Raw genomic sequence first — 23,582 nt, 5'->3', positions numbered from 1 at the left:
ATCTATTCGAAGTTGTGTCGCTCTCAATTTTTTGCTCCAATCTAATTAGACAAGGGCTAATAGGATTGATCACTAAATAGCAATAGATAAATAACACACCTAAGTATTGCAAGGATCACTAAATAGATTTAATCACTATGATTACATCTATTTGCTATTCAGATCTGGTTTAGCAGAGCTTCAATTTTTCAGCTTAATGTCAAGGTTGTAGGCTATATTAAAGTCCTTTAAACTGCTATTTTGAGTTTAAACAAATACACTTGGTGTAACCGTAGCTTCACGAATTTTTAGAGCTAAGTAATACCCAGCTTTAAATTTTTTTGAAGCTGGAGCTCTGTCAAATAAACCCTCTATTTAGTCATGACTAGAACGATGGAATAAGCATATTTACAGTAAGAAGGAAAACATAGAAGAGAAATAAGATAGCAAACAAGCATGAAAAAAAGAAAGATTCGGCCTGGCCCAACTCGATTTTTTTTCCTGGAAATGTAGGTCCGAAACAAGCCGGCCTTTTGTCAGTCCAACCCACAAAATGTCCGGGTTTGGATTCCTCCTTTTTAGCATCAAAGATAAAATTGTTCAAGAAAAAAAGTGTCAAAAACAATACAAATGTCTTTACATGAATATCTCAATGTTGACGCTGCTCCCTAGCAAAGCCGTCACCATGTAGTTGGATGACCCCTTTGACTAGAGGGTTACTTTGCTATGCAAGAAGCAGGCACAATATTCTTTGCTCTATGCACGGTGAAACTTGAAAGCTGCGTATCACTATATCTTTAATATTTTTTTTATCACTTACAATTATTCTGCAATGTTTCATGCATATTTCATCCGGTCATAAATACTTCTCGCTTTTGATTTTTTAGGTATTGGATGTACAACTTTGATCATAATTTTTTATTAAAATATAGTTATAATATCTAATTAAAAAATAATATTATAAAAGTATTTTTCAAGATAAATCTACATGTGTGATTTTTATGTTTTCAAGTTAAATATTTTGAAAATCATCGATAGTTAAAAATTTAAAAGTTTAATCGAATTTTAATTAAAACGATAAGTATTTATATCCTTAAGTAAAGTAATTACCTTGCCTGTTGATAGAGCGAGTCCGGTGCCTTTACTGCGATTGCATGGGGATTAAGATCGTGCATCCGATTGGGGTAGACTTCCATGGGTACAAGCGGGAGTTTGAGAAGATTGTCTGCGGAAAAGACCCCTGCAATAAGAATTTCGATCCTGCAGTGATGCAGCCTTATTACACCAACACGAACATAATCGATCATAGCCGTATCACGACAGAGAGGGTTAATGGTGGGGTGAAAGACGATCGCCTCTACGATGATTGCTTTGGGCATAGTAGCGATGAAAATGATTCTGATATAACTTTGATGAGCGTTGAGTATGATGGTGTTTAGATTGAACTTGTCTTATGTGTGAGAGATGTGTGACTTGTGTCTTCGAAAAAAAAAAGATGTGTGATTTGTGCGAGTCAATCTTTTGCATATGAATTATCGATTCCCAGTCAATATATATTAGCATCTTTCCGCCCTGACAGCTCCATTTTTGACTTTTCGATAGTTCTAATGCCATATTTATTTCTGGTATTATCATTTTCGGTTCTGATTTCGAGAAAAGAAAAGGTGAAACTGAAAATGGTTTGGGCATTTTCTGAATATTTCGACTGTTTTTACCCTGAGATCAAGCATCTTTGTGCTGCATCTTCAGGCAAATTACATATCAGAGCTTAACTCCAGTTTGAACGAATTCAGAAGAGAAGTGCGGCCACTTCCTAGAAGTACGGATGTGGAACTTTTTCGAAAATGCAAAATCTCCATACCTAAACGTGAAACTTTCTCATCATATGTTCGTTGCCCTCCCGGTTTCCTTTTCTCAGATCTTGCAAAGCCTGCAGATCACCCTTAAGACAAGGCAACAAGCGTGGTCACAAATCATATAGGCTGATTAATGGTTGGAAGAATGATCAAGAAATACATAGCTTGAGTAGGACTTTGGATACCAAGAAGATTTCCATGAGGTCACTTTAACCTGACATAGTCACCAGTGGCGACGCTACATTGTAGTTTGGTGGTACACATACACCAGGATGAATCTAAATTTTACTACTAACGAACACATATTTATCATATAATGCTTTGAAATTACATGTGTTGATCAATGCACGATGAATTAGTGTACCACCATTGCTTTGTCACTAGCTTCTCCACTGATAGTCACCAAGCTGTTGCCCCTCTTGCCGGATATCTCAAGCAATTGGGGCGGCTTCCTCCATATGGACAACATGTGTGTTTCAACGGCCTCATAGAGTCCATGAGGATCAAAGTTGGGATTGGTGCAGTCTGGAGGAATACGGTGGTGCGATGTCGGCTACATTTACAGTAGTAGGATATGCAATTCCCCAACCTGAAGAACAAGGGCCGCATGCAGCCGAACCTGTTGTCCACGACAACGTGCAGACGCCTCGTGTGGGCCGTCAGAAGTGGATAACCATGGTGCTTTCGAACCTATACTAGCAGCGCCGAGCTCTCCTCCACCATTGCCGTCAGTGACATCACTAGTAGCGGCATCACCAGTAGCACCGACGCCGAAGATAACTGCTTCCTCGTCACCACTTGACACTCCGTAGGCTGCTCAAACCAGTCCGACGAAGGGAGGTACGCCGGATTCATCCACATATGATGATACACCAGTTAGAGGGTCTGGATCTCTGGCAGAAATCTATGCGGAGACACAAGAAATCCATCTCGATCCTGAGCAGCTAATACTACTTGCCGATGAGCCGAGCAATTACCATGAAGCTGCAGGTGACCGAAACTGGGAGAGGACGATGGAGCAAGAACCCAATGCAATCGAACAGAATGAGACATGGCAATTGTCAGAGCTACCAGTCGGCCACAAATCGATCAGGCTTAAATGGGTTTACAAATTGGAGAAAGATCCTGCAGTCAATATTATTGTCAAGCACTAGGTAAGATTGGACGCCAAAGGCATGCGCAGAAAATGTTGAAAAAGAAAAAATATTGAATGTTTCCTGGGCCTTTTTTTGGTTGGGCCTGCTAGCCCATTGGCTTTGGCGAGGTCCGAGCTCATTTAGTTGTGTATATATGGATGGGGCAGCGGTCCGGCTAGGGTAGGCGATGAAAATGAGAGAGCAAGGAGGAGAGAGCGGGTGGTGGTCGTTTTGGTGGTGGCGGTGGTGTAACCACATCCCCGATCCCTTCAGGAATTCGTGGGGTGCTGGAGGGTACTGTTGTGGCTATTAGTAGGTCGGCTCCTTCTTCCTTGTGTACAAGATTGAAAACCCCTCCATCCTCTTGGTTTCTCACTGGTTTTCTCTTTCGATTTTAGGAATTGCCTCTTGTGCTGGAGCCGAGTGGAGCTCAGGCTTTGGTTTGGTGATTCAGAGCTGCAAGGGATTGGGTGGAGGAGCCCTTGTATTGGTACTAGTCGGAGCTATGTATGCCGAGGCTTGCCCGCACTTGCAGTGGTGGTGCGGTTGATGCTTTGTATCTCGGTTCTCCTACTCGCCGGTGGCAACGATGCGTGATTGGATTTTTGGGACAGCGGCTAGAGAGTCGTGCCTTGCCTCAGTCATCAGTGCTTTTCAACAAATCTCTTTATGACTATTTCCCCTCTTATGTTCTAGACAGTACTGATACATATTCTCTTTGATCGATGATGAATTGATACACTGAGACTGGATAATTTACTAAGTACAATAGTTTAGACCTGTGATTCTCTAGTTATCTGATATTTGTAGTAGCCCCTGGTGATACGTGTTGGTGGTTCTTGCTGGTCTATATTTGAATACCAAGGAATATTTCTTGTGTCATCTCTCCAATGGGCTACCAGTTATAATTTGATCCCTAGATTGTGTGTTGCTATTAGTTCTGAGATTGTTTAGCATATCAGATTCTGGATAAGAAAGTTGATTCATCTCTTTTTGCTTTTGTCATTACTTGTTTGATTTATGCTATTCAGTCTTTTTTTCTGTCTCGACAGTAGATTGCTAGTCTTGTTCATAATCTGTGCTCTTTGATTTGGTACAACAATACTGTCCATAATGATATTGTGTGATTTTTGAAAATTCTATCTAGGTTCTGATAACTAGCTGAGAACTTAGTAAATTGTACAGTCGTTGATGTACTCAATAGAACAATTAGAGGGTAGGACCTTGATTGTCCTGGGGCCAATTGTTATTCATTTTCTGAGAGCATTTTTATACACCTACTGTCCAGTCCTTACGGTACACATGTCATCGAAAATTCTTGGTTATGAATTGTTGTCATTTCTTTACAAGGTCATGTGCAATGTTTTATTACTGTTATGCTTTTGTATTTTTATATGCGGGGGTGATATTCATTCTCTTATTATCGCATAATTATTTACACCAATCCAGAAATCCAACTCCTTCTGAGACTAGTTCTAGCTCCCCTGCCCTGCCACCGCCGTCCTCATACGCGATTAAACTTGAAAGTTTTGATGAGACTAGCTTTAAGCGCTGGCAGGTCCGGACGAGGCTATGGTTGATAGATCTTGGATCATTCTAGGTACTCACCGAAAAGTTGTCTGTCCCTCCGAGAGAAGCCGTGCAAGACGAGATCGAAAGAACACGTCTTAACACGTTAAGGGGTTGTTGAAAGAAGGCTAATGTCTTAGCCCTAGCATGTCTCCTGACTATCCTATCGAACAGGCTATTCGACATCTACATGGGGTTCAGGGAAGCACATAAGGTATGGTCGGAGCTGAATGAAAAGTATGTTGAAAGCGACAATAGCAATGAGTCCTTCATGGCAGCAAGCTACATGAATTTTTGTATGAGAGATGACAGATCAGTCACGGAACAGATTCATGAGTTGCAGCTGATCGTGTGAGACTTAAGCTAACATGGTTGTGTCCTCCCTGAGAGTTTTCATGTTAATGCCATCCTAGCCAAGCTGCCCACTTTTTTGGTGTGACTTTGTCACTGCATGTCGGTATTTAAAGTAGCGGTTGACTTTTAATGAGATCATCACTGCTATAAATATCGATGAGAAGTCCAAGGCAGGCTATGGTGGGGGTGAAGGCACCCGCTCAAGCTAACCTTGTCGAGCACAAGAACAATCCTAGGAGGAATGTGAAGAAAGAGAAGACTAATCCTAGATATTCAGGACTGAAGGCTAATGCTATGAAGAAGAAGAAGAAACCTGAGATTGTTTGCTACGTCTGCGGCGGGTTGGACCACAAGACCAATACCAACAGATACCGCAATCGTAAGGATAAGGGGATGACACCTGAGCAGCAAAAGGTAGCCAAAGCTCAAGTGCATGTAGCGGTTGTAACAATCAAAGATACCGGCAAAGACGACTTCACTAGTGGGTACGTATATGAGACCTTTATGATAAATTCATTAGTAAGTTGGTCGATTGATTTATGACTCAGTATACGATAAGAGATGAATCGTTTATCCGATCACGACAGCTTTCAAAGCACATGAAGGAACGCATGTAAGTGTAAAGCAAATTAATAGGCACACATAAATGTCATGTACTATCCTGCTGGTTTGGCACCACTCTGGAGAAGGCAAGCAAAGAGTACAAAAGGATGGAAACGGGAGTGAACAAACTAATGAATAGAACATAAAAGATCAGACCAAACCGAACTGATTCCTTCTTTCTCCTGTGGCCTCTTCTTCCCTTCTAGAGCTCCTCTTTGAGTCCCTCACCCTCTGATGTTTGCCTCTCGTCTCCACCCCTTTCCCTTGTACCCGGACTGGAGTCTTCCCTTTCTCTGTGCTTCACTCTCCTCACTGTTCCCAGATATTGTATTGGATTGAGTTGGTAGTAGAACTTTCGATTTGGATACAAATTGGTGTGCTTGTGTGTTGATTCGGTTGCTTGATCCACTTAGGTTTGTGACAATAAAGCTATGTGGATTGCCCATAAGACGGGACAGGGTTGATCTATTTACATGCCAAATTCAACTGACAGGCACCCGGATGCATATGCACTAGATGCCTCTCTAATACAAGTTACGATTCGCGTGATTGATATAGCTAGGCTAGGCTAGGCCGGCATCAGAAGCCCGTCGCTGTTTAATGTTGTTACACCTCCTCCTTACTCGCAAATCAATAGTCTTCCTTCGATTTAGAGTTCGAAAAAGGAAACAACTGCATAAGGCAGGCCATGTACAATGCGGACGTTTGGTCAAACGTTTATGGGTGATCGATATTTTTTCTGCCATGGTGGATGTTAATGGGAGCGCTTGTCGTGGCGTCGTTGCTTGCTTAAGCGATCGAACCTTAAACCGTTTCAATGTGGAAACCAGCAATTTCAACCTAGATAACATGAGATTAGCATGGAAAACTAGTTGATCTCATTATAGCTTAAGACTCTTATGCAATAATGTAATTATTCTCTCTTTAAGTGTCTATTTAACTAAGAGACAAGTGGACCGTACTAAATATATATTCTTGGGCCGGGCCGGGCCGGGCTGCTTCATCGTCTTCTGGAGTCGTCTTCTTTCTGGCCTGAACAACAGACACGAAGCGACGAGCACTGCAGAGGAGGAGTGGAGAGAAGAAGACCAGGGGAGATGGCGCCGCCGTCCCGGTTGCTGCCGCCGACGTTTCAGATTCTCCACCGCTGCCGCGCCTCCCGCTTCCGCTTCTCCACCGCCTCGTCGCTTGCCTCCCCGCCGTCCAAGGCAGTCATCTACGACGAGCACGGTGCACCCGACCAGGTGCTGAGGGTGGCGGATGTGCCGCCGGTGGAGCTCGGGGACCGCGACGTCTGCGTCCGGATGCTGGCCGCCCCCATAAACCCCTCCGACATCAACCGCATCGAGGGCGTCTACCCCGTCAGGCCCCCGCTCCCAGGCGCCGTGGGAGGTTACGAGGGCGTCGGCCAGGTCCATGCCCTCGGCCCGGCCGTCACCGCCCCACTCTCTCCCGGCGATTGGGTCATACCCTCTCCGCCATCATTCGGTATCTCCCTTTCTCCATCCTGTCTCGCTTCAGGAATGTTTCAAGGCTCAATTTTGGAATGGAATTTATGAGGCAATTTGGTTGGCCTTTGATTTCTGCAGGGACATGGCAGACGTACATCGTCAAGCATGAGAGCGTGTGGCACAAAGTCCACAGCGATGTGCCCATGGAATACGCTGCCACCGTCACAGTCAACCCCTTGACTGCGCTCAGGATGCTCCACGACTTTGTAAAACTCAATCCTGGTGCTCTTCTTCTCTCCACTAAATGATAGTCGCCCTTCCTTTATTTACCAAAAAATGAGTGCCTAGCATGTCCCCTCATCTCATGGCCTTTAATCTCTTGCGTTAGGTGATGCCATTGTCCAGAATGGTGCTACCAGCATTGTCGGCCAGTGTGTCATTCAGCTTGCCAAAGTACATGGAATTCACACCATCAACATCATAAGGGATAGGTATAATACAATTCAAAATTCACATCATCAACATCATAAGGATCTATCAGTGATTCTGTCAAGAGCTGTCTTGGCTTTCTACATGACTGATAATTCTCTTAGTACTACGCTTCATTTTCAAATTATTTACCTTTCTTATTATCCTACTTTGTTGCTTTAGTAATCTTTAGCTAAATTGATGTAGGACTGGGTCAGAAGAAGCAAAAGATAAACTCAAACAACTTGGTGCAGATGAGGTGTTCACAGAATCTCAGCTAGACATAAAGAATATCAAGAGCTTGCTGGTAATCGTCAACTACCTGCTTTTCCAATCACTGCTCATCCTTGACAGCTATTATTTTGTGTACTTGCCACTTTTTTTCACATGTATTGTATGCAGTCTCGTGAAAATGTATATCTTCTGCTTTGGACTACTTAAAGCGATCTTTTTTCTCAGATAGGTTATGATCCAAGGTTAACAAATGTAATTATTAATTATACGGAAGTAGGAAAGCCGAAGCTCCTATCTGGTACTGAGTGAGTTTTACTGGAAGCTGGCTGCTGTCAGGACCGGATATTGGAATGCGATCTCCAGTTTATTTACCTATAAGAAGTAAGATCGCTTCAATGAACCCTCATCTAGACTCTATTTTGTTTTCTGTGATGTTAGGGTGCTTTGCCAGAACCTTCATTAGGATTTAACTGCGTTGGAGGAAATGCTGCTTCTCTGATACTCAAGTTTTTGAGGTAACATGTTGAATTTGGTAGAATTAGAATAATCTCTTATTTTTTCATGCATATCCATAACCCTTGTTCTTTAGGCAAGGAGGCACCATGCTGACATATGGTGGAATGTCCAAGAAACCTGTCACTGTTCCTACTTCATATTTCATTTTTAAGGTCAGTACATCAAATTCTGAAAGTCAGGCTTTCTAGTATTGCACTACTTAATATCGTTAGGACACTTTAAATGTTTTAAATGGGTAAAATAAAGTGCCTAGTTTATGCGAGCATTAGTTTCTGCATCAAAATTGTCACCCCTGGATTGTGCCACTATCTCACAATAGATGACAATCAAAGAACTTAATGCTGAATTATCAGCTACTTAATAAAATCATACTTTAAAGTATTCGTTAGATTATCTCAATTTAAAGGTTGTTATATTATTTCAATTTGAAGGAGTTTCTTAGTGATCATTTCATGATGCGGATCAGGGATGGTTGATATCCCCCTTTTTTTGGTACGGTATTGCCACTTCAGTCGCTTAATTTCCTAACATGGTGTATTGCTGTGAAAGGATGTTTCCCTGCGAGGATTTTGGCTACAGAAGTGGATGAACTCAGATAAGGCAGAAGATTGTAGAAGAATGATAGACTACCTCTTGGGCCTGGTGCAGGAAGGCAAACTGAAGTACGAGTAAGTAAAATTCTAGCTACGCTCTTATCGAATTGCTGCATGTTAGATGTTGGCATACTCTCATCTTGATATGATTTTGCCGTACGTATAAAGAAGAAGATTAAAGAGAGAAGTGAAAATCCTACTCTTGAAACATTTGGGTGCAGGATGGAGATGAGTCCCTTTGGTGAATTCAGTTTGGCTCTGGAGAAGGCCCTCGGCAAACATGGAAGCCAGCCAAAGCAAGTTCTCCGGTTCTGAGATGAGGGCAGTGTATAAGATGTGGCTAGTGGATCGTCAGAGTATATGTGCCATTGCTCTCTCTGTATGAATAATCCTATATCTTTCTGATGCGAAATTATCCATCGACAAGCTATGTCTTCATTTGGGTTTGACACAAGACTCACTGACTTGGGCTTCAAAAAAATACTAGAAAAAGGCAGCACAGCAGTATACAGTTAACATTCGTTCGTGATCCATCCATCCATGAGCATGAAATGAATCAGGAGATGGATGGTATTGGTGGCGGAACGGAAGCTGCTGCTCGCCTCGCCCCGCCTCATCTAAATCTCAGCCCCCTGATCGACGTGCAGGCCAGGAACGTCGGCACCGTCAGTTGCCCGGAACAGAACATCAAAGCTGCACATCGTGGATATTCTATTCCCCAGCGTAGGCTTTAGACTGTCTCTAACGGTTTCTCTTTAGGGGCTAAAATCCTTTGACGACGGGATTTTCGTTCTCTTCAGCGCTCTAACGGATTTCCTTCACGGTTCCCGTCGCGAAGAGATTCCTAAGGTCATTCCTTTCAGTCCGGGATTCTCTCTCTTTTCCCTTCACGATTTCCCTCGAACGAAAGTTGTTGAAGATAAGAGGAAATAAAGGGAATGAAAATGGGAAAGAGAATTGAAAAGAGAACGAAAATAAAAGAAATATTGTTGGGGACAGTCTTAGTGCCCGCCCGGTTTACCAGATGGATCATGTAACCTCTCTTACTCTTTAAGAAAACACCATATGCATGACCATGTATACTGTTGCGAATAGACGTTCTCTTCGTATAAACCTGGGATCAATTAGTCATTTAATTGTCATTAGCAGTTAGTAATTGAAAAGACACAGGCACCTAAATTAGTACATCACATTAGAGAAATATTAGTGATTTTTTTCAGATTTTTGGGAATTGTTGTGAGACCTTAAAAATTACTAAAACTTACAAAAATAGCGTCTTTTAAAGAATTTTAATTTGAATTTTACATAAGATTTTTAGACGAATCTAATTAAAATAGATGGTTTATAAATTACAGAGCACGTATAAAAATTGACATATTTTTTTCTTTTTTCAAATCTCTCGGATACTGTTTATAACAGAACCTTTGCGTGTAGGGTGGGTGGCAAACGGGTGAGAGCATCCGGTACTATGGTGTTTTGCCGTGGGGATCCTCTGCAGTTACTGCAGATGCATTAACAGTCACTGACACGTGGGCTCGGATCCACATGTCAGTGACTGTTAATGTATCAGAGGATATCTGTCCGGTGTTTTGGCATGCGCCACCCGGTAGGTGGTAAAAAAGTAAATTCCCCCTCGTGTTGTGTTCGTCTTCGATATCCTCTCGACAGTGAGAGAGAGAAGCTGCCTGCTCCGCCACCCCCAGACCAGAGGGGCAACTTCCAGAAGCTTCGAGAAGGGCCTCTCCTCCCCTCCCTCCCTTTGGGGCACAAGTACCAAGGGGGCATGCAGTAGAGCAGAGGAGAGATGGACGACTATGCGCGGGAGATGATGGAGCTCAAGACGCTCGTCACCCGCACCCTCGAGAAGAAGGGCGTCCTCGCCAAGATCAGGGTGAGTTCTTCCCCACTTGCTGCTTTCGTTGATGCACCTCCCCACTACAATAGGCTTTCCTTCCGAACAGTTGCCACGACCGCGCCCCGCCCCGCGGATCTAGCTTTCCTTCCCCTCTGGTTTTGGGGATCTGGACGTCCGGCTCCGCGATCCCCTTCTCAAATTTGCGAATTATTTTGCAATCTAAACGTGTTAGCAGCTCCCCCCCCCCCCCCCCTTTTTGTAAGAAAGAATGGATCCTGGGGGAGGGGCCTATTCCGTTAGATTTACTCTCCATTTCAAATTGTAATGTGCACATTTTAGCGTCTTGGTGCTGTTGATTCGTATTTAGGATATGAGAATGCTCACTCCTTGCTGAAGAAAAACTTCGCCTTGCATAATTTTGTTGTTCTAGTTGCAATTGCATTATGAATTAGTGGGCACATTGTGACGAGTAGTGCGCCTACATTACTTGATGGTGGTTTTGATCCCAGTGGTACGATCTGAGCGAATCTTTGTTTGGACTGTAAGCAAAAAACTATTTCTCAAGTTTTTTGTGAAAGAATGCTCCTTTGGTTGTCTTGCGAAAACCTCAGTTACTTGGTGTTTATTCAGTTAAATCTATGCCAAACTTCGAGAAATATTTTGACAAAAAGTATGTTTCTACCTTTTAGTTCTTCCTTATCTGTTGAACCCGGGTTATGCTCGATCAAATCTACATGCTTATATTTGTTTCCTCATGATGTGTCTCATTGCATGACTAGGCTGAGCTGAGAGCAAGTGTGTTTGAGGCCATAGAAGAGGAGGATCGTGTGGTAGAGAATGACGATGGTGGGAATCCAGCTTTGCTTGGTAGCTGCAATGACAGAGCTAAGCAATTGCATGCTTCACCTTCAGGTTTGCACTTTTAATGGGTAGTCAGTTAATCATTTCAAATTTCTCTGTTAATCAGAACTTGTATCGGTTGCTGCTACATATGTGCATCTTTCTGTCTGATGTACAGCTGTGTAGAATCTTTTCATGCTACTTTTCTCATATATTCCTGAACTATTGAAGGTTGCTATTATGTTCCATGATAGTTTCTATGCTGCTGGAAATTTTGGCATTTTTTAAACTTTTTTTAGCTTGCAATACTATATCTGAAAGGTATTTCTTTGTTCCTCCTGATTGATAACTAGTGTGAGTAATTGGCTTTGTTTGCTTGTGCGCTGATGTTAGTTGAAAAAAAAAACATTACAGATATCTCGTTTGTTTAAGGTGTCCATGCTAGGCTAAAATGATTTTTAGTACTTAATGGTTCTGTTTAGCTGTATGTTTTTCAAGCTGCATGTAATATCAAATGGTTTACATTCTAGAATTTCTGTTGCTTGCAGGTAGGTTATTAACAGCGCTTGTATGCGAATACTTGGAGTGGGCCCAGCTAAGTCATACAATGAAAGTTTACTTGCCAGAATGTAATCTGGTAACCATTCTTTATATTTGATGTATCTTAGTTGTACATTTCCAAAATCAACATTGACTAATGTGTCTGTTGCTTTGCAAATCAGCCCAAGGACTTTTGGAAGAATGAACTGAAGGATTTTTCTAACAAAAGTGGAGCTGAAGGGATCAGGAGTGCTGAAAGTGGTCCCATGCTTTTAGATGTTCTCGAAGGATATCTGAAATATGAGGTTTATCTCTTGCGGACTCGAAATCATTAAAATAGGTGTATATGGAGTTGATGAACGGCCACTTCTTTATTTTTGTGTTATCTGAATTAGTCAAGCTGACAAAAAAGTTGGGTGTAGTTGCATTTACAGCATAAGAAAACTAAAGTCACCAAAATCAAGCGCATCTTCTCTATTTATAAGTTCACAATATTTAATTAGTTATTTTACAGTGCAATGGCTCCAGTGGCATTTATATCAGTTATTTTACAGTGCACTACATTACTAATCTCTGTTTACATGAGATTTGTCAAACCTCAATATATTTATGTAAAGATATCTAGTTGAGGTGTACTTTTGACGGACATGTGGTGCTTGGGATGTGAGCCGCAAGGTTGCTTTCTGCCTATGAATTCATTGCATATAACCAATTTACTCTTTTTCACGTTGCCTTTCACTGTTCTTGAGCATGTATAGTAGCATTGCACTTTTTTTCTCCTTGTTAATAAGGTTTTTGTTATTAGCCTCCTAAAATAGTCAACTAACTGTTGTCTCCTTAGACATTTAGCTTAAAAGTTGTCTGTTTCCATTGCGCACTTTGGTTTTCTAATTTTGTTCCGTTGATTAGAATTTGTCCCAAACAAGGATGGGCGGTAGGAGAATGATCTCTTCTGAGTCTGATCCAGCACTAAATGTTGAACATCGGAACATGAGGAGGCCGCCGTCATCTTCAGTTGGGAGCCTGCCTCCAATGGGGAGGTAATTGTGATGCCATATTGTTCTGCCATTGCAATTGTGCGTCAGCTATTTGTTTTTGCCATTATATGTGAGGGTAACATTTTACTTTGAATTTTCCAGGCCAATCTCATCATCACAGACATCAGGTGCATGCCGTGCTATGTAATTCCTTCAGTTTTGTCATATGTAGTTGTGTTGTTCTAAATTCTTAAACAAGCTCTTTGTATGTTCAGACCGAAGAGGGGGTTCTTCAGCTTCCAATACGAGGAAAGATGAGTACAACTGGAGATATGATGCCGATGATATATCTGAAGAGGTACTACAGGCATCAGCTGCTCTAGAAAATGTCCAATTAGACCGGAAATCTCGCAATCTGCCAACATCTTGGAGGTGGGATTGATTGCTCTTCATAATGCCTGTGATAATGTCTGTGATAATCTGCCATGTAAGCTGTGTACTTTTGCAGGCATTCAGGGGATGGTAGCACGTAACAAGAATGTTATACTGCAGTCCATCGTAACAAGTGTGGCTTTGAGTTGGTTGTAGGCTTGGTTGGTTGACCTCCTGACCTTGTATTCTCTGTACCGTTTGCAGTGCTACGATGCCACGCTTTGAGTGCGAGAGCTTTTAGACAGAGATGCTAGGTAAATTATGCATGGTTTGTAAGAAAGAAAGAAACAAATATTGCTGTTTAAGGCCAGGATATTCGATTTGATAAGATTATGGTTTGATAACAATCAAATAGTCCGAGTTCCAGTTCGAATCCGAGTTGCTGCCTTGCCAGGATCTGTATGATATCTTGCTGATCTGCCCATGTAAGACGAAGAAGGTGGCCAGCTCCAAACCCGGCTCCGACGAAGAGAAGGTACCTGCTGCAATCTAAAAAGTTTGGGGATTGGTGCTGCTGAATCATCTTGGAGTGGAATGGAAATGGAGGGAGGCGGCGGGGAGAATCCCGTCGAGATGGAGGACAAAGTGGAGTGTTTCGTGGCGAGGCTGGAGATAACATTGTTCACCCCGACAACCTCCTGATCGAGGCATCAACCTCCGGACGGAGAAAGAACGCACCAAGGGAAGGGAAGGGAAGGGAAGGGAAGAACCCTCGACACCAAGGGATGAACCTGTCAAGGGATGACCAGGTTCATCCCCGCCATCGAAGAACACCAAGAGAAAGAATATGTGCTTGATCTTGTGTCTGCATTCATAGTGAACACATTAGCTCACTCCGCCGCAACATGCATGTTTTGGGCTCTCCCTGCGCTGTGGGTAGATCGATTACAATTGTCCTGCCCTATCTACTGGTAACAACTCAGACTCAATTAGGCTGGTCGGTTGGTTACACAATCTGAGAGAATTATTATAGAGTAAGAGTTCATTTCCCCAAGAACACAACCATTCTACATCACAAACATATAAGTACTAGCTAGGAACACCACCATTCTTTCACTCTTGACAACTCTAACCAGTTTCTTCTCTGAGGAATTATACGTACTTTGTTACCTCCTTCACCCTTGAAGAAGCCTGCCAGAACCCGAGGGAATAATGTCGTGATTGTGCCTTCCCTGATAGGTGGTGGTCACAGAAGATGACCTCCCCGATGAATCATGGTTATGGGGTGCACGCTCCACGTACTTGCGTGCGTTGCATCTCGGTGCACTGCACCTGTAGTAACTCCTGCAAGCCACATGAAAACGGTACCATTTACTCGTTCAGGTACAGAGCACTTGTCCAAAACCAAATCAAGCTACGCACCAACTGTCGTCTCACAAAATAGTAAGGTTTCGGGTTGCTTTATGCTTCAGAATTATTTACGCTCATATTGGAACACTGCCTCATGTCTCAATTTCTACTTTGTTTCAGCCCTATTAAGTGAGCCATTAGTTTCCAGTACCGTACCCATCGGGCCAATCTGCTCAGTTCTATGTGCTAGAATAGAAACAAGCCAAAAAAAGATATGACACCTGCCGATAATAGGATTATAAAGTTGTGGACTTGGTTGAATCCAAAAGGAGTAGCAACTAGGTTCAGGGTTTCAGACGCATACACTTTTCCCTGACCATTAGTTATGGCACAGTAGCGAATCTTCAGAGAAATATTACCTCGGAAGTGAATTTCCCTTCACAACCTTCTGACCATACTTGCGCCAACCGAATGCATCCCCAGATAACTCGCAGTCTGTCCAAGTTTGGGAAGCAGGAGTAGGCTCAGTATAAGCTGTCAGGCTGCTTGCGTTACTTGATTGCTTCTCCCTTGTGCTGAAACGGCAAGTATTCATGAACCGTGAGATGTATGCATATGTTCTTTGGCATATGGAATTTTCAATGCCCACATCTATGCAGATCTGCATTTTCTTTCTTTCTTCCTTTCTTTAAGGAATCAGGAAATTACTCATCAGGATGATTTCTCTGGTAGTTTGTAGTTGTGGTAATACCTCAACCTTGCAACTTATTGGATGAGGCACTATGCTACAGGGCAGCCAACATTCTATGCCACCACTTGCACATGCTCCGTAAAGCAATTATAGTAAGTTCTGAATAGCAGAATGTGTTAGCAACAAAAACATACCTCTTCTTGTTGTCAGTGAGCTCACTCATTTTTCTAACTTCGTCAAAGCAATTATAATTGCCTCTAGATGCTGTAACAGCAGTACCAGGAGCCCGATTGCGTCCTCCTATCTGGCTTTCTAGTCCTGCATCATTCGTACCATGCAGGTCCACGACCACAACCTCTGTACTTGGCAATGACAACGTATTCCTGGGAGGATGAGGCTTGGGGTGGTTGTGCTCACCGCTGTATACAATTTCAGCAATCTGCCCATCTATTGTCTTCTCCACCTTTCTCTTGACAAGGCAGCTTGGATGAGTGCACTTGTAGTAGCTCCGCGGGAATTCGCTCCCTTTCACTTGCTTCTGTCCATACTTCCTCCAGCTGTAGCCATCATATGACAAACGGTTCTTCACACTGCTCATAGGCTTCCTGATAGTGTGGCATGCTGTCAGATGGTCAAAAGAGACAAACTGTTCTGTATCTACTTCCATGTCTTCAAGTGTGGTACCTGAACCAGCATCCTGCAGCTTAAGTTTAAAACATAGTTGAAAGATGGTCATATAATTATGTCCTGAATAAGTTCAAAATAATCTATCGGGTGACAGATGGATGCTTGGATTATTTATTTTATTTTATTTGTGGGGGGAGATGGATGCTTGAATTTGAAGTATCACTTACAGAAAACCGCAAAAACAAACGTCGTTATCGGAAGCATGAAGTTTCTTTCACCAGAAAAATAAGAACTGAATTCCAGTGAGACTTACTGTGGTTGCAGTTATTTCTGTCGGAAGATCACTCGGTACCGATGTGAACCGCGTTGTCTTTGGCCTAATTAGATTCGTTTCCTCCAGGACGGTGATTGGTGCAGAACCAATGGCGGTGAAGTCTTTTAGGAGCTGTGAGTAGGTCTGGAAGCTTGAGAAAGGCCTGGAGGCCACAGGCTTCAGAGCAGCAATCTTCTCGTGACCTTGCATCTTCCGCTGACAAAAAAACAGGGGATGATTCATAATCGCAATCATCGCAGCAAACGGTTTGTTTGTTTCTAGAGAAGGACGATAGAAAAGCTAATACAGAGGGAACAATTGGGGAACATAGAAAAGTACTCGACCATATATTTCAGCTAGTAACTGTACGTTTTTGTGCTGAAAATTGCAGAACATACTAATGGTACGAAGGTCATTCACATAGGTGACAAATTGAACAAGGGAAAAAAAGTATGGAAACAGAAGCGTTTTCATAGGTGATACCTTAGTCTTGTGCTCTGTTGCAGCTGCAGATTGGTAGAAACAATGCAAGGGCGAGAAGGGAGTTGAGGAGAGGAGAAATAAACGGTGGTTACGGTGCATGCAAGACTGTTAGGTATGGACACAAGGGGGGATAGACAGATGCCAGATCTGCCTTCCTCACTGTACGCCAGTTTCAGTACAACAAATAGCATGGTCCATTATCACAGAATGTCATATAGCACATTTGATACCAAACCAACCCAACCCAACAGAAAGGCATAGAACAATGATGGTAGGCATAGAACAATGATGGTAGAAGTAGAACTGTTGACATTAAAAGAAAAACAACAACAGGAATGTGTAAACTACAGTTTGAGAACATAATGGATCCCAATTCGAAAAGGTTTGAATTTATCTTGTCCGCAGCCTGCATTTCTTGGAGGAACCGACAGACTGCATTTTGTGGCGAAACAGTCAAGTGGACAGATGATAGACTAGACACTTGCATGTTTTGTTGGTAGGGCGGATCCAGACAAGCAAAGAAGGTAGGGCGAACTTTAAGAAGAAATTTAAAAAAATACCTTATAATTAGTAGGCGAGGTGAAAAGACCCTCAACATAAATTGATAAAACCATATGAACCTGCAAAATGAAAAAGAACCGAAGATAAACATATATGCAATTATGCAATTATACTAAATGTAACCAAAGACAATAGAAGTAATTAAGTATAGAAACTTACGGAAACACAACCACTAATTATGTCTAGAACTAGAAGGCTTAGGCAAATTCATCTTCCTTGTTTTCATGTCTTGAAACCGGTTTTTAATGGCATTAGAATCTAGTCTTCTGAATAAATCCCGCTCAATATAACACAACATCAAGTCATTGAGCCAATCATCGCATATCCTGTTGCGCAAATCAGTCTTGATGATGTTCATAGCCGAGAAGACTCTTTCAACAGATGCTGTTGCAACTGGTAGTACCAATGCTAACTCAATAAGTTGGTACACCAATGGAAACATAATATGTCTTTGGGTTTCTACCATTTTCATTGCTAGACTTGCAAGATCATGACAACCAATAAAATCTTCAACTCTTCGAACATGAAGAATGAATGTTTCAAGTTGATCTTTTATAACTGCACGATCGCTGATGGAGAAATCTATGTCATATATCTCCGTAAGTCTAGCAATCTTGTGCACATCAAACTTTGAGAAACTATCTCTTGGATCAAGACAAGAAAAACATATAAGCAACTCTGAAGATAGCTCACTGAAACGATGAGTCATCTCTGTGTTTATAGCATCAAGAGCTACATAAAAGGTGTCAATACGATAATGATGGTCTTGAGTGACACCGATCTTACTTCGCCTTGATTGGCCCCATCTTGGTACTATTTCATCCATATTTGGAATTTGTATCTCATTTTGTTTACAAAATGTTTTGACTTCCGCAAACAATAGCTCCCAACCATGATTCCTCAAGTTAAGCAAACGTGCTTTCACATCAATCAGTAATGACATAGCCTCAACAATATTTTGATCCTTTCTTTGCAAGAGTAGAGATAACTCACTTGTAATATGAGAAAATTTCAACATCATCTTCATAATGAACACAAAGTTGAAGCTCTCCATTATTCTCATCAAACCACCCGCTGATGTTGGATTTTGGGCATCTTCCTGCATAAGCCCTAGCACCTCTATCACTGCAACCCACATGGATTCAATACGGATTAAAGTTTTGTAATGAGAACCCCATCTAGTATCCCCGGGTCTGGCCAAGTTAGTTTCTTGATGTTTCCCTCTTCCAGAAAAAATATCACCGCTATCTAACTTGGCCAATAAGTTCTCACGGTGCTTGCTAGATAATAAATCCTTCCTCTTGCAAGATACACTAGTTGTGGTCACAATCATATTAACATATTCAAAGAACTCATGAATAGATGTGCAACTACCTACGACAGAAACGACTATCAATTGCAATTGATGTGCAAAACAATGGACATAGAAAGCATATGGGTTCTCATCTCTAATGAGTTTCTGAAGACCATTGAATTCACCTCTCATATTCGAAGCTCCATCATACCCTTGCCCTCGAACTCTTGCAATGTCCAAACCGTGTGTAGAAAGTAACTCAAATAAAGCTCCTTTCAATGCATCTGATGTTGTCTCTGTGACATGCGTAAGACCCAAAAATCTTTCCATAACCTTTCCTTCCTTATTTACGAACCTGTGCACCATCACAAATAATTATTACAACATCAGTACATCACACGCCCAACAATATCACAATTTAACAAGTAAATAAGATCACTAACCTCACAATCACGGCCATCTGCTCCTTGATTGATATATCACGAGATTCATCGATAAGAATAGAGAAATAACCATCACCAATCTCTTTCTTTATTTCTTTAGTTATCTCCTGTGCACAACTCTTTGCAAGATCCTTTTGAACTGATGGTGCAAGCATACGAACATTTTTAGGACATAACTCCTCAAATGCAATCCTCACTTCCTCATTTCTTTTTTTGTACCAATCAATCATCTCTAGAAAATTGCCCTTGTTCGATGAAGAAGAAGATTCATCGTGTCCACGAAATGCATGACCTTGCATTAGGAGATAGCTTGCACAATCTAAAGATGCAGTCAAACGGATTTCATATTTGGCTTCTGATTCCTTACTATGAGTCATCACCTTATATGACACACTAGCCTTTTGATTTTTGAAATCTTCGCATGCTGTTCTAGCTTTATTGTGGGCACTATTAGGCCCACCAACATGTTCAGGTAATGATTTATATGCATTCTTCCAATTTCTAAATCCTACTTTTGAGAATACATCATACCCAAAATGAGACTCTGAGGGATCATATCTAAAAAGATAGCAATAGAAACAATAAGCTGCATCCTTCTCCACACTATATTCTAGCCAATCATATTTAGTAAACCATGCTGCACAAAAAGTCCTTAAATCTTTACTAAACCTTTTTTTGGGGAAAGTATGTCCAATTGGTTGAGTCGGACCCTTCAACACATAAGCTCTTCTAACTTCATCTCTAATATCATGATCAAATTCATCTATTGCAATACGAAGTCCCGGATCGGCAATAATAAACTCTTGCCTAAATTCTTTAATACATTTGTATTCTATCCGAGAAGTTGCAGGAGCAGGAGTGACAACTACTATATCATTTTCTGCATCACAGTTTTCACTAACTCTACTCTCCCTCGTACTTTGGGTATTCAAAGATGTTGGTTTGAAAAATCTCTTCATTATTTATATCTTGATATTCTGCGAAAGAAATGCTAATGTTATAAAAGAAAAATACAAAATAGAATTCACCTTTATAGCTCAATTAACCTAAACGGCTCAATATAAAAATCTCAATAACTCAATTCATCAATTTACTTCAGCACTGCACAGCACAGAGCACAGGCGCACAGCACTGCACTCAGTGCACTGCACACACAGCACAGCATGCACTTCGGCACTTCGCAGTCCACCGCGCGCGTGCTCGCCCGGCGCCTGTCGCGCTCACGCCCGCCGCGCGCCCGCACTCATAGCCGCCTGCCCGCCCGCCCGCCGCGCTCCCACCGCGCTCCCGGCTGCCGACGCCACGCCCTCCCGAGCTCCCACCGCGCTCCCGGCTGCCGACGCCACGCCCGCCCGCGCTCCCGGCTCCCGCCGTGCTCCCGGCTGCCGACGCCGCCCTGCCCAGCTCCCGCTGGCCGCTGCGCGACTGGCTGCCGCGCCGCCCGCCGCGCTCCCGCCTCCCAGTCCCGGGCTCCCGGCCGCCCACGCCCGCCCGCGCTCCCGGCCGCGGGCCGCCACGCCCGCCCGCCGCGCGACCGCTTGCCGCGCCGCCCGCAGCACTCCTGCCTCCCAGTCCCGCCCGCTCGCCTGTCTCCGCCCGCCGTGCTCTCGGCTGCCGACGCCGCCCTGCCCGGCTCCCGCTGGCTGCTGCGCGACTGGCTGCCGCGCCGCCCGCCGCGCTCCCGCCTCCCAGTCCCGGCCGCCCACGCCCGCCCGCGCTCCCGGCCGCGGGCCGCCACGCCCGCCCGCCGCGCGACCGCCTGCCGCGCGTGCGCGACCGCCGCGCTGGCGCGCTCCCGCCTCCCAGTCGCAGTGCTGGCCGCCACGCCGCGCCACGCTCCCGGCCGCCACGCCCGCCCGCTGCTGCCCGCCGCAACACGCACACACCAGTACACAGGAACACTACAGCAGCCAGCACAGCAGTGAGAATGTGAGATTAGGGTTCCATTCATTTACATTTGTGGGCTGCGAATTGTGTTGTTCTGGGCCACTCAACCAATGGGCCTCAGTGTCTCACGGGCCAGGAGCTCGGGCGGCCGCCCAGGCTCGCCCTGGCGGTGGATCCGCCCTTGTAGCATTGCATTGCAGCATTAATCATACACTAGAATTAACAACTCACCACGGGGTTTTGCCCAAAACTTTGCTTACTCAAGTGTGTTTTGCCAAAGATTTACTTACACAAGTGTGTATGCTCTACATGTTCTTCGTCTTCCTAAACCAGTTGTTCAAAAATGAAAACAGAGCAAGCAACCCCGTCATTAAGCTCAACAAGAGCCGCCCTCGGGGAGGGAGCATGGGGGTTGTCGTTGACGGGGAGCAGCACGAGGCGGCGGGAGGCCAGGCGGAGCGGCTCGGCGACGGCGGCCGGATCAGGGAGGTTGGATAGGAGGTAGGGGATGGAGGGCAGGAGCATGAGGAGGTCGTCGGTGTCCTCGACGGCGAAGGAGGAGGAGGAGGAGAGGTGGGCGAAGTAGAAGGCAATGACGCGGTCGTTGATGAAGTGGGGCCCGCGGAGGATGGCGAGGTGCCGAGGTCGTTGATGAAGTGGAGCCCATCGCCGCTGCGCCGAAGAGTCGAGGGAGTCGGCTTGGCGCCGCATCGGTTGCAGGGGCGGGGGGTGTCTTTGCAAATTAGTCCTTGAGAAAACGTACAAATCTCTTCGAAGGGTGTGTTTGTAGTTCACAAACAGCTGCGGGCGTGAAAGGGAAAAACTCTCAGGAGCGGTGGGGTGATGCACGCACAGTTTGGCTTGTTTGTGGGGTCTAGTAGTCGTGCACAGTTTGGCTTGTTTGTGGGGTCTAGTAGTCGGTGAGGCACTTCACACTTGACTTAGGCCGTGTTTGTTTGAGTTTCTGCTTTTGAGCTTCTCTGAAAAGCAGTGCTTTTGGCTTTTCTGAAAAGCTGTTTTTGGAAATAGGTTGTTGGCTTCTACAATAAATTTTTGGCTTCTCAGCACATAGCTTCTCAGAGAAGCACATCTCAGCAAGCTTCTCAGTTTTAGTTCATTTTCCTCAGAAACAGGCTTTTGGCTTCTCCAGAAGCCACTTCTCCAGAACCTCGTTTGTTCTGGCTTCTGGCTTCTGGCTTCTGCCAGTAGCAGAAGCAGTTTCAGAAGCAGCAAACAAACACAGCTTTAGCACCTGGTGACACAAGAGCAAGGTTCATAAAACCGTTTGACCCCGAAAGTCGGTTCCTAGTGGTAGCCGGAAATTCGTGGTTAATGTAAAAATTGTGTAAAATTTATTTGGTTAAAATTGAAATTCAGAGAAAAAATCGACCGAATTGGCATTCGGTAGCCGATTGAAATACACCGGTTACCAAGCGCATTCGACGATTTATTGACCGATTTTTCCGCATTATCGGTAACCGTTCAAATTTTTCAGTAATCATTCGGTTGTAGCGATTTATCGAGCGGTTTTCTCGAATTTCAGTAAAGTTAAAAAAACAAAAAATGGTTTATTCTTGTAAAATCAATAACTAATTCATATGAGCTTCAATTAAGTGAAACAAATTTTGTTGGTTTTTCTGTAACATGATCCACATGGTAAAAGTATTTATACTCATAAATTTTTTTAAATATTTTCTATGAGAAAATGTATTTAAAACTAAGTTAAATGCATAATTTACTCTTTGCCAATCCAAAAATTATGAAACCAGTTTTGTTAGTCTTCTTACATGATCCTATATCTTTTAAAAACACATAAACTCATAAAACAGTTATTGTAACATGCAGGATTGTGTAAATGTGTTACAACTAAATTAATTCATAACTAACCCATCACACCTTCAAAATTAGTGAAACTACTTATATTATTATTTATGTAGAAAAAATAATGTTAGATATAAAAAAATTAATTACAGTACTGTTTCTTAACGTATTCACTTTCTGTTTCTTAACATATTCACTTTATGCTTATGAACTTTATAAAGATTATGGAGAAAATAATAAAATTCTAAATAAAGTGAGATCAATTTTAAAGATCCTCTTAATATACACCTATATAATAAAAATATGTGTTTATATATTAAGTTTTTCCTTAACATAATTTAATAAATGAGTTGCACGCTTCAACTACTTTTTTTAAAACTTCCTCCTTATAGAATATGATGCAAATGATATTATTTTTAATTTTTTTTTACATAAAGTCTTAGTATGGTCTCTAGTTTTTAAAGATTTTTTTGATTTTTTAATTCAATTTCGAAAACCATTTATTTTACAGATAATCACGAGGGATAACTGTCCATAAGTTGAAAGCTGCACAAGAGTAGGTAACTGCAAAGCAACTTTGGACTACAATGCATTTTTGAACTGCTAAAAAATGACAATCAAATCTTCTGTGGCTATGCAATCCTGGTGTCCAAGCTATGGCAGCAAAATGCCCCTTGTCAATGACATCATTCCTACTTGATTAAATAAAAAACATTCTAGAACTTCTAGAATCACACCTACAAGTGTATGTTGTATATTAAATAGCATA

The 23,582-nt window shown here is 42.9% G+C and overlaps 4 protein-coding genes across 7 annotated transcripts; 2 read left to right on the top strand and 2 right to left on the bottom strand.

Moving 5' to 3' along the window:
- Positions 1-6,488: 6,488 nt before the first annotated feature.
- Positions 6,489-9,275, top strand: LOC133906699 (enoyl-[acyl-carrier-protein] reductase, mitochondrial). The gene is made up of 8 exons (XM_062348672.1): positions 6,489-6,985; positions 7,087-7,230; positions 7,337-7,439; positions 7,624-7,723; positions 8,089-8,165; positions 8,240-8,318; positions 8,716-8,834; positions 8,981-9,275. Exons 1-8 carry the CDS (start codon positions 6,595-6,597, stop codon positions 9,072-9,074), a joined length of 1,107 nt encoding a protein of 368 aa, XP_062204656.1. The 5' UTR covers positions 6,489-6,594; the 3' UTR covers positions 9,075-9,275.
- Positions 9,276-10,373: 1,098 nt separating this feature from the next.
- LOC133906195 (protein TONNEAU 1a-like) lies at positions 10,374-13,776 on the top strand. The gene is made up of 8 exons (XM_062348013.1): positions 10,374-10,650; positions 11,394-11,526; positions 12,003-12,091; positions 12,177-12,299; positions 12,904-13,034; positions 13,134-13,159; positions 13,247-13,403; positions 13,480-13,776. Exons 1-8 carry the CDS (start codon positions 10,564-10,566, stop codon positions 13,502-13,504), a joined length of 771 nt encoding a protein of 256 aa, XP_062203997.1. The 5' UTR covers positions 10,374-10,563; the 3' UTR covers positions 13,505-13,776.
- Positions 13,777-13,835: 59 nt separating this feature from the next.
- LOC133906194 (WRKY transcription factor 44-like) lies at positions 13,836-21,709 on the bottom strand. 4 transcript variants are annotated; one of them, XM_062348012.1, is made up of 6 exons: positions 21,224-21,709; positions 16,808-16,830; positions 16,325-16,540; positions 15,579-16,087; positions 15,113-15,268; positions 13,838-14,687 (listed from the first exon to the last, which is right to left on the bottom strand). In XM_062348012.1, exons 3-6 carry the CDS (start codon positions 16,532-16,534, stop codon positions 14,519-14,521), a joined length of 1,044 nt encoding a protein of 347 aa, XP_062203996.1. In that variant the 5' UTR covers positions 16,535-16,540; positions 16,808-16,830; positions 21,224-21,709; the 3' UTR covers positions 13,838-14,518. The 4 variants fall into 4 exon arrangements, with proteins under 4 accessions (XP_062203994.1, XP_062203996.1, XP_062203995.1 ...); XM_062348010.1 differs by lacking the exon at positions 21,224-21,709 and having other exon boundaries at positions 13,836-14,687; positions 15,579-16,081; positions 16,808-17,295; XM_062348011.1 differs by lacking the exon at positions 16,808-16,830.
- Positions 17,541-20,186, bottom strand: LOC133905667 (uncharacterized). Its single transcript, XM_062347433.1, has 4 exons — positions 19,106-20,186; positions 18,848-19,017; positions 18,611-18,742; positions 17,541-18,493 (listed from the first exon to the last, which is right to left on the bottom strand). Exons 1-4 carry the CDS (start codon positions 20,062-20,064, stop codon positions 17,541-17,543), a joined length of 2,214 nt encoding a protein of 737 aa, XP_062203417.1. The 5' UTR covers positions 20,065-20,186.
- Positions 21,710-23,582: the final 1,873 nt, after the last annotated feature.

Source organism: Phragmites australis, chromosome 23 (assembly GCF_958298935.1).
Source record: "Phragmites australis chromosome 23, lpPhrAust1.1, whole genome shotgun sequence".
NCBI lineage: Eukaryota > Viridiplantae > Streptophyta > Magnoliopsida > Poales > Poaceae > Phragmites > Phragmites australis.
The sequence above is the reverse complement of the archived record's forward strand: the minus strand, read 5'-3'. Positions and strand labels throughout refer to the sequence as shown.

Bases quoted from the DNA above. Each gene is read 5' to 3' on its own strand.
- LOC133906195 (XM_062348013.1), top strand. From the start codon at position 10,564: ATGGACGACTATGCGCGGGAGATGATGGAGCTCAAGACGCTCGTCACC. The intron at 10,651-11,393 runs GTGAGTTCTTCC...TTGCATGACTAG, and splicing joins GCGTCCTCGCCAAGATCAGG to GCTGAGCTGAGAGCAAGTGT. The intron at 12,092-12,176 runs GTAACCATTCTT...TTTGCAAATCAG, and splicing joins ACTTGCCAGAATGTAATCTG to CCCAAGGACTTTTGGAAGAA.
- LOC133906194 (XM_062348008.1), bottom strand. From the start codon at position 16,906: ATGCACCGTAACCACCGTTTATTTCTCCTCTCCTCAACTCCCTTCTCG. The intron at 16,088-16,324 runs GTAAGTCTCACT...TTTAAACTTAAG, and splicing joins CAGAAATAACTGCAACCACA to CTGCAGGATGCTGGTTCAGG. The intron at 15,269-15,578 runs GTATGTTTTTGT...TTGCCGTTTCAG, and splicing joins CTCACTGACAACAAGAAGAG to CACAAGGGAGAAGCAATCAA.
- LOC133905667 (XM_062347433.1), bottom strand. From the start codon at position 20,064: ATGAAGAGATTTTTCAAACCAACATCTTTGAATACCCAAAGTACGAGG. The intron at 19,018-19,105 runs GTTAGTGATCTT...GATGGTGCACAG, and splicing joins CAGATGGCCGTGATTGTGAG to GTTCGTAAATAAGGAAGGAA. The intron at 18,494-18,610 runs GTGATATTTTTT...TGTGGGTTGCAG, and splicing joins ATTGGCCAAGTTAGATAGCG to TGATAGAGGTGCTAGGGCTT.
- LOC133906699 (XM_062348672.1), top strand. From the start codon at position 6,595: ATGGCGCCGCCGTCCCGGTTGCTGCCGCCGACGTTTCAGATTCTCCAC. The intron at 7,440-7,623 runs GTATAATACAAT...AAATTGATGTAG, and splicing joins ATCAACATCATAAGGGATAG to GACTGGGTCAGAAGAAGCAA. The intron at 8,319-8,715 runs GTCAGTACATCA...TTGCTGTGAAAG, and splicing joins CTTCATATTTCATTTTTAAG to GATGTTTCCCTGCGAGGATT.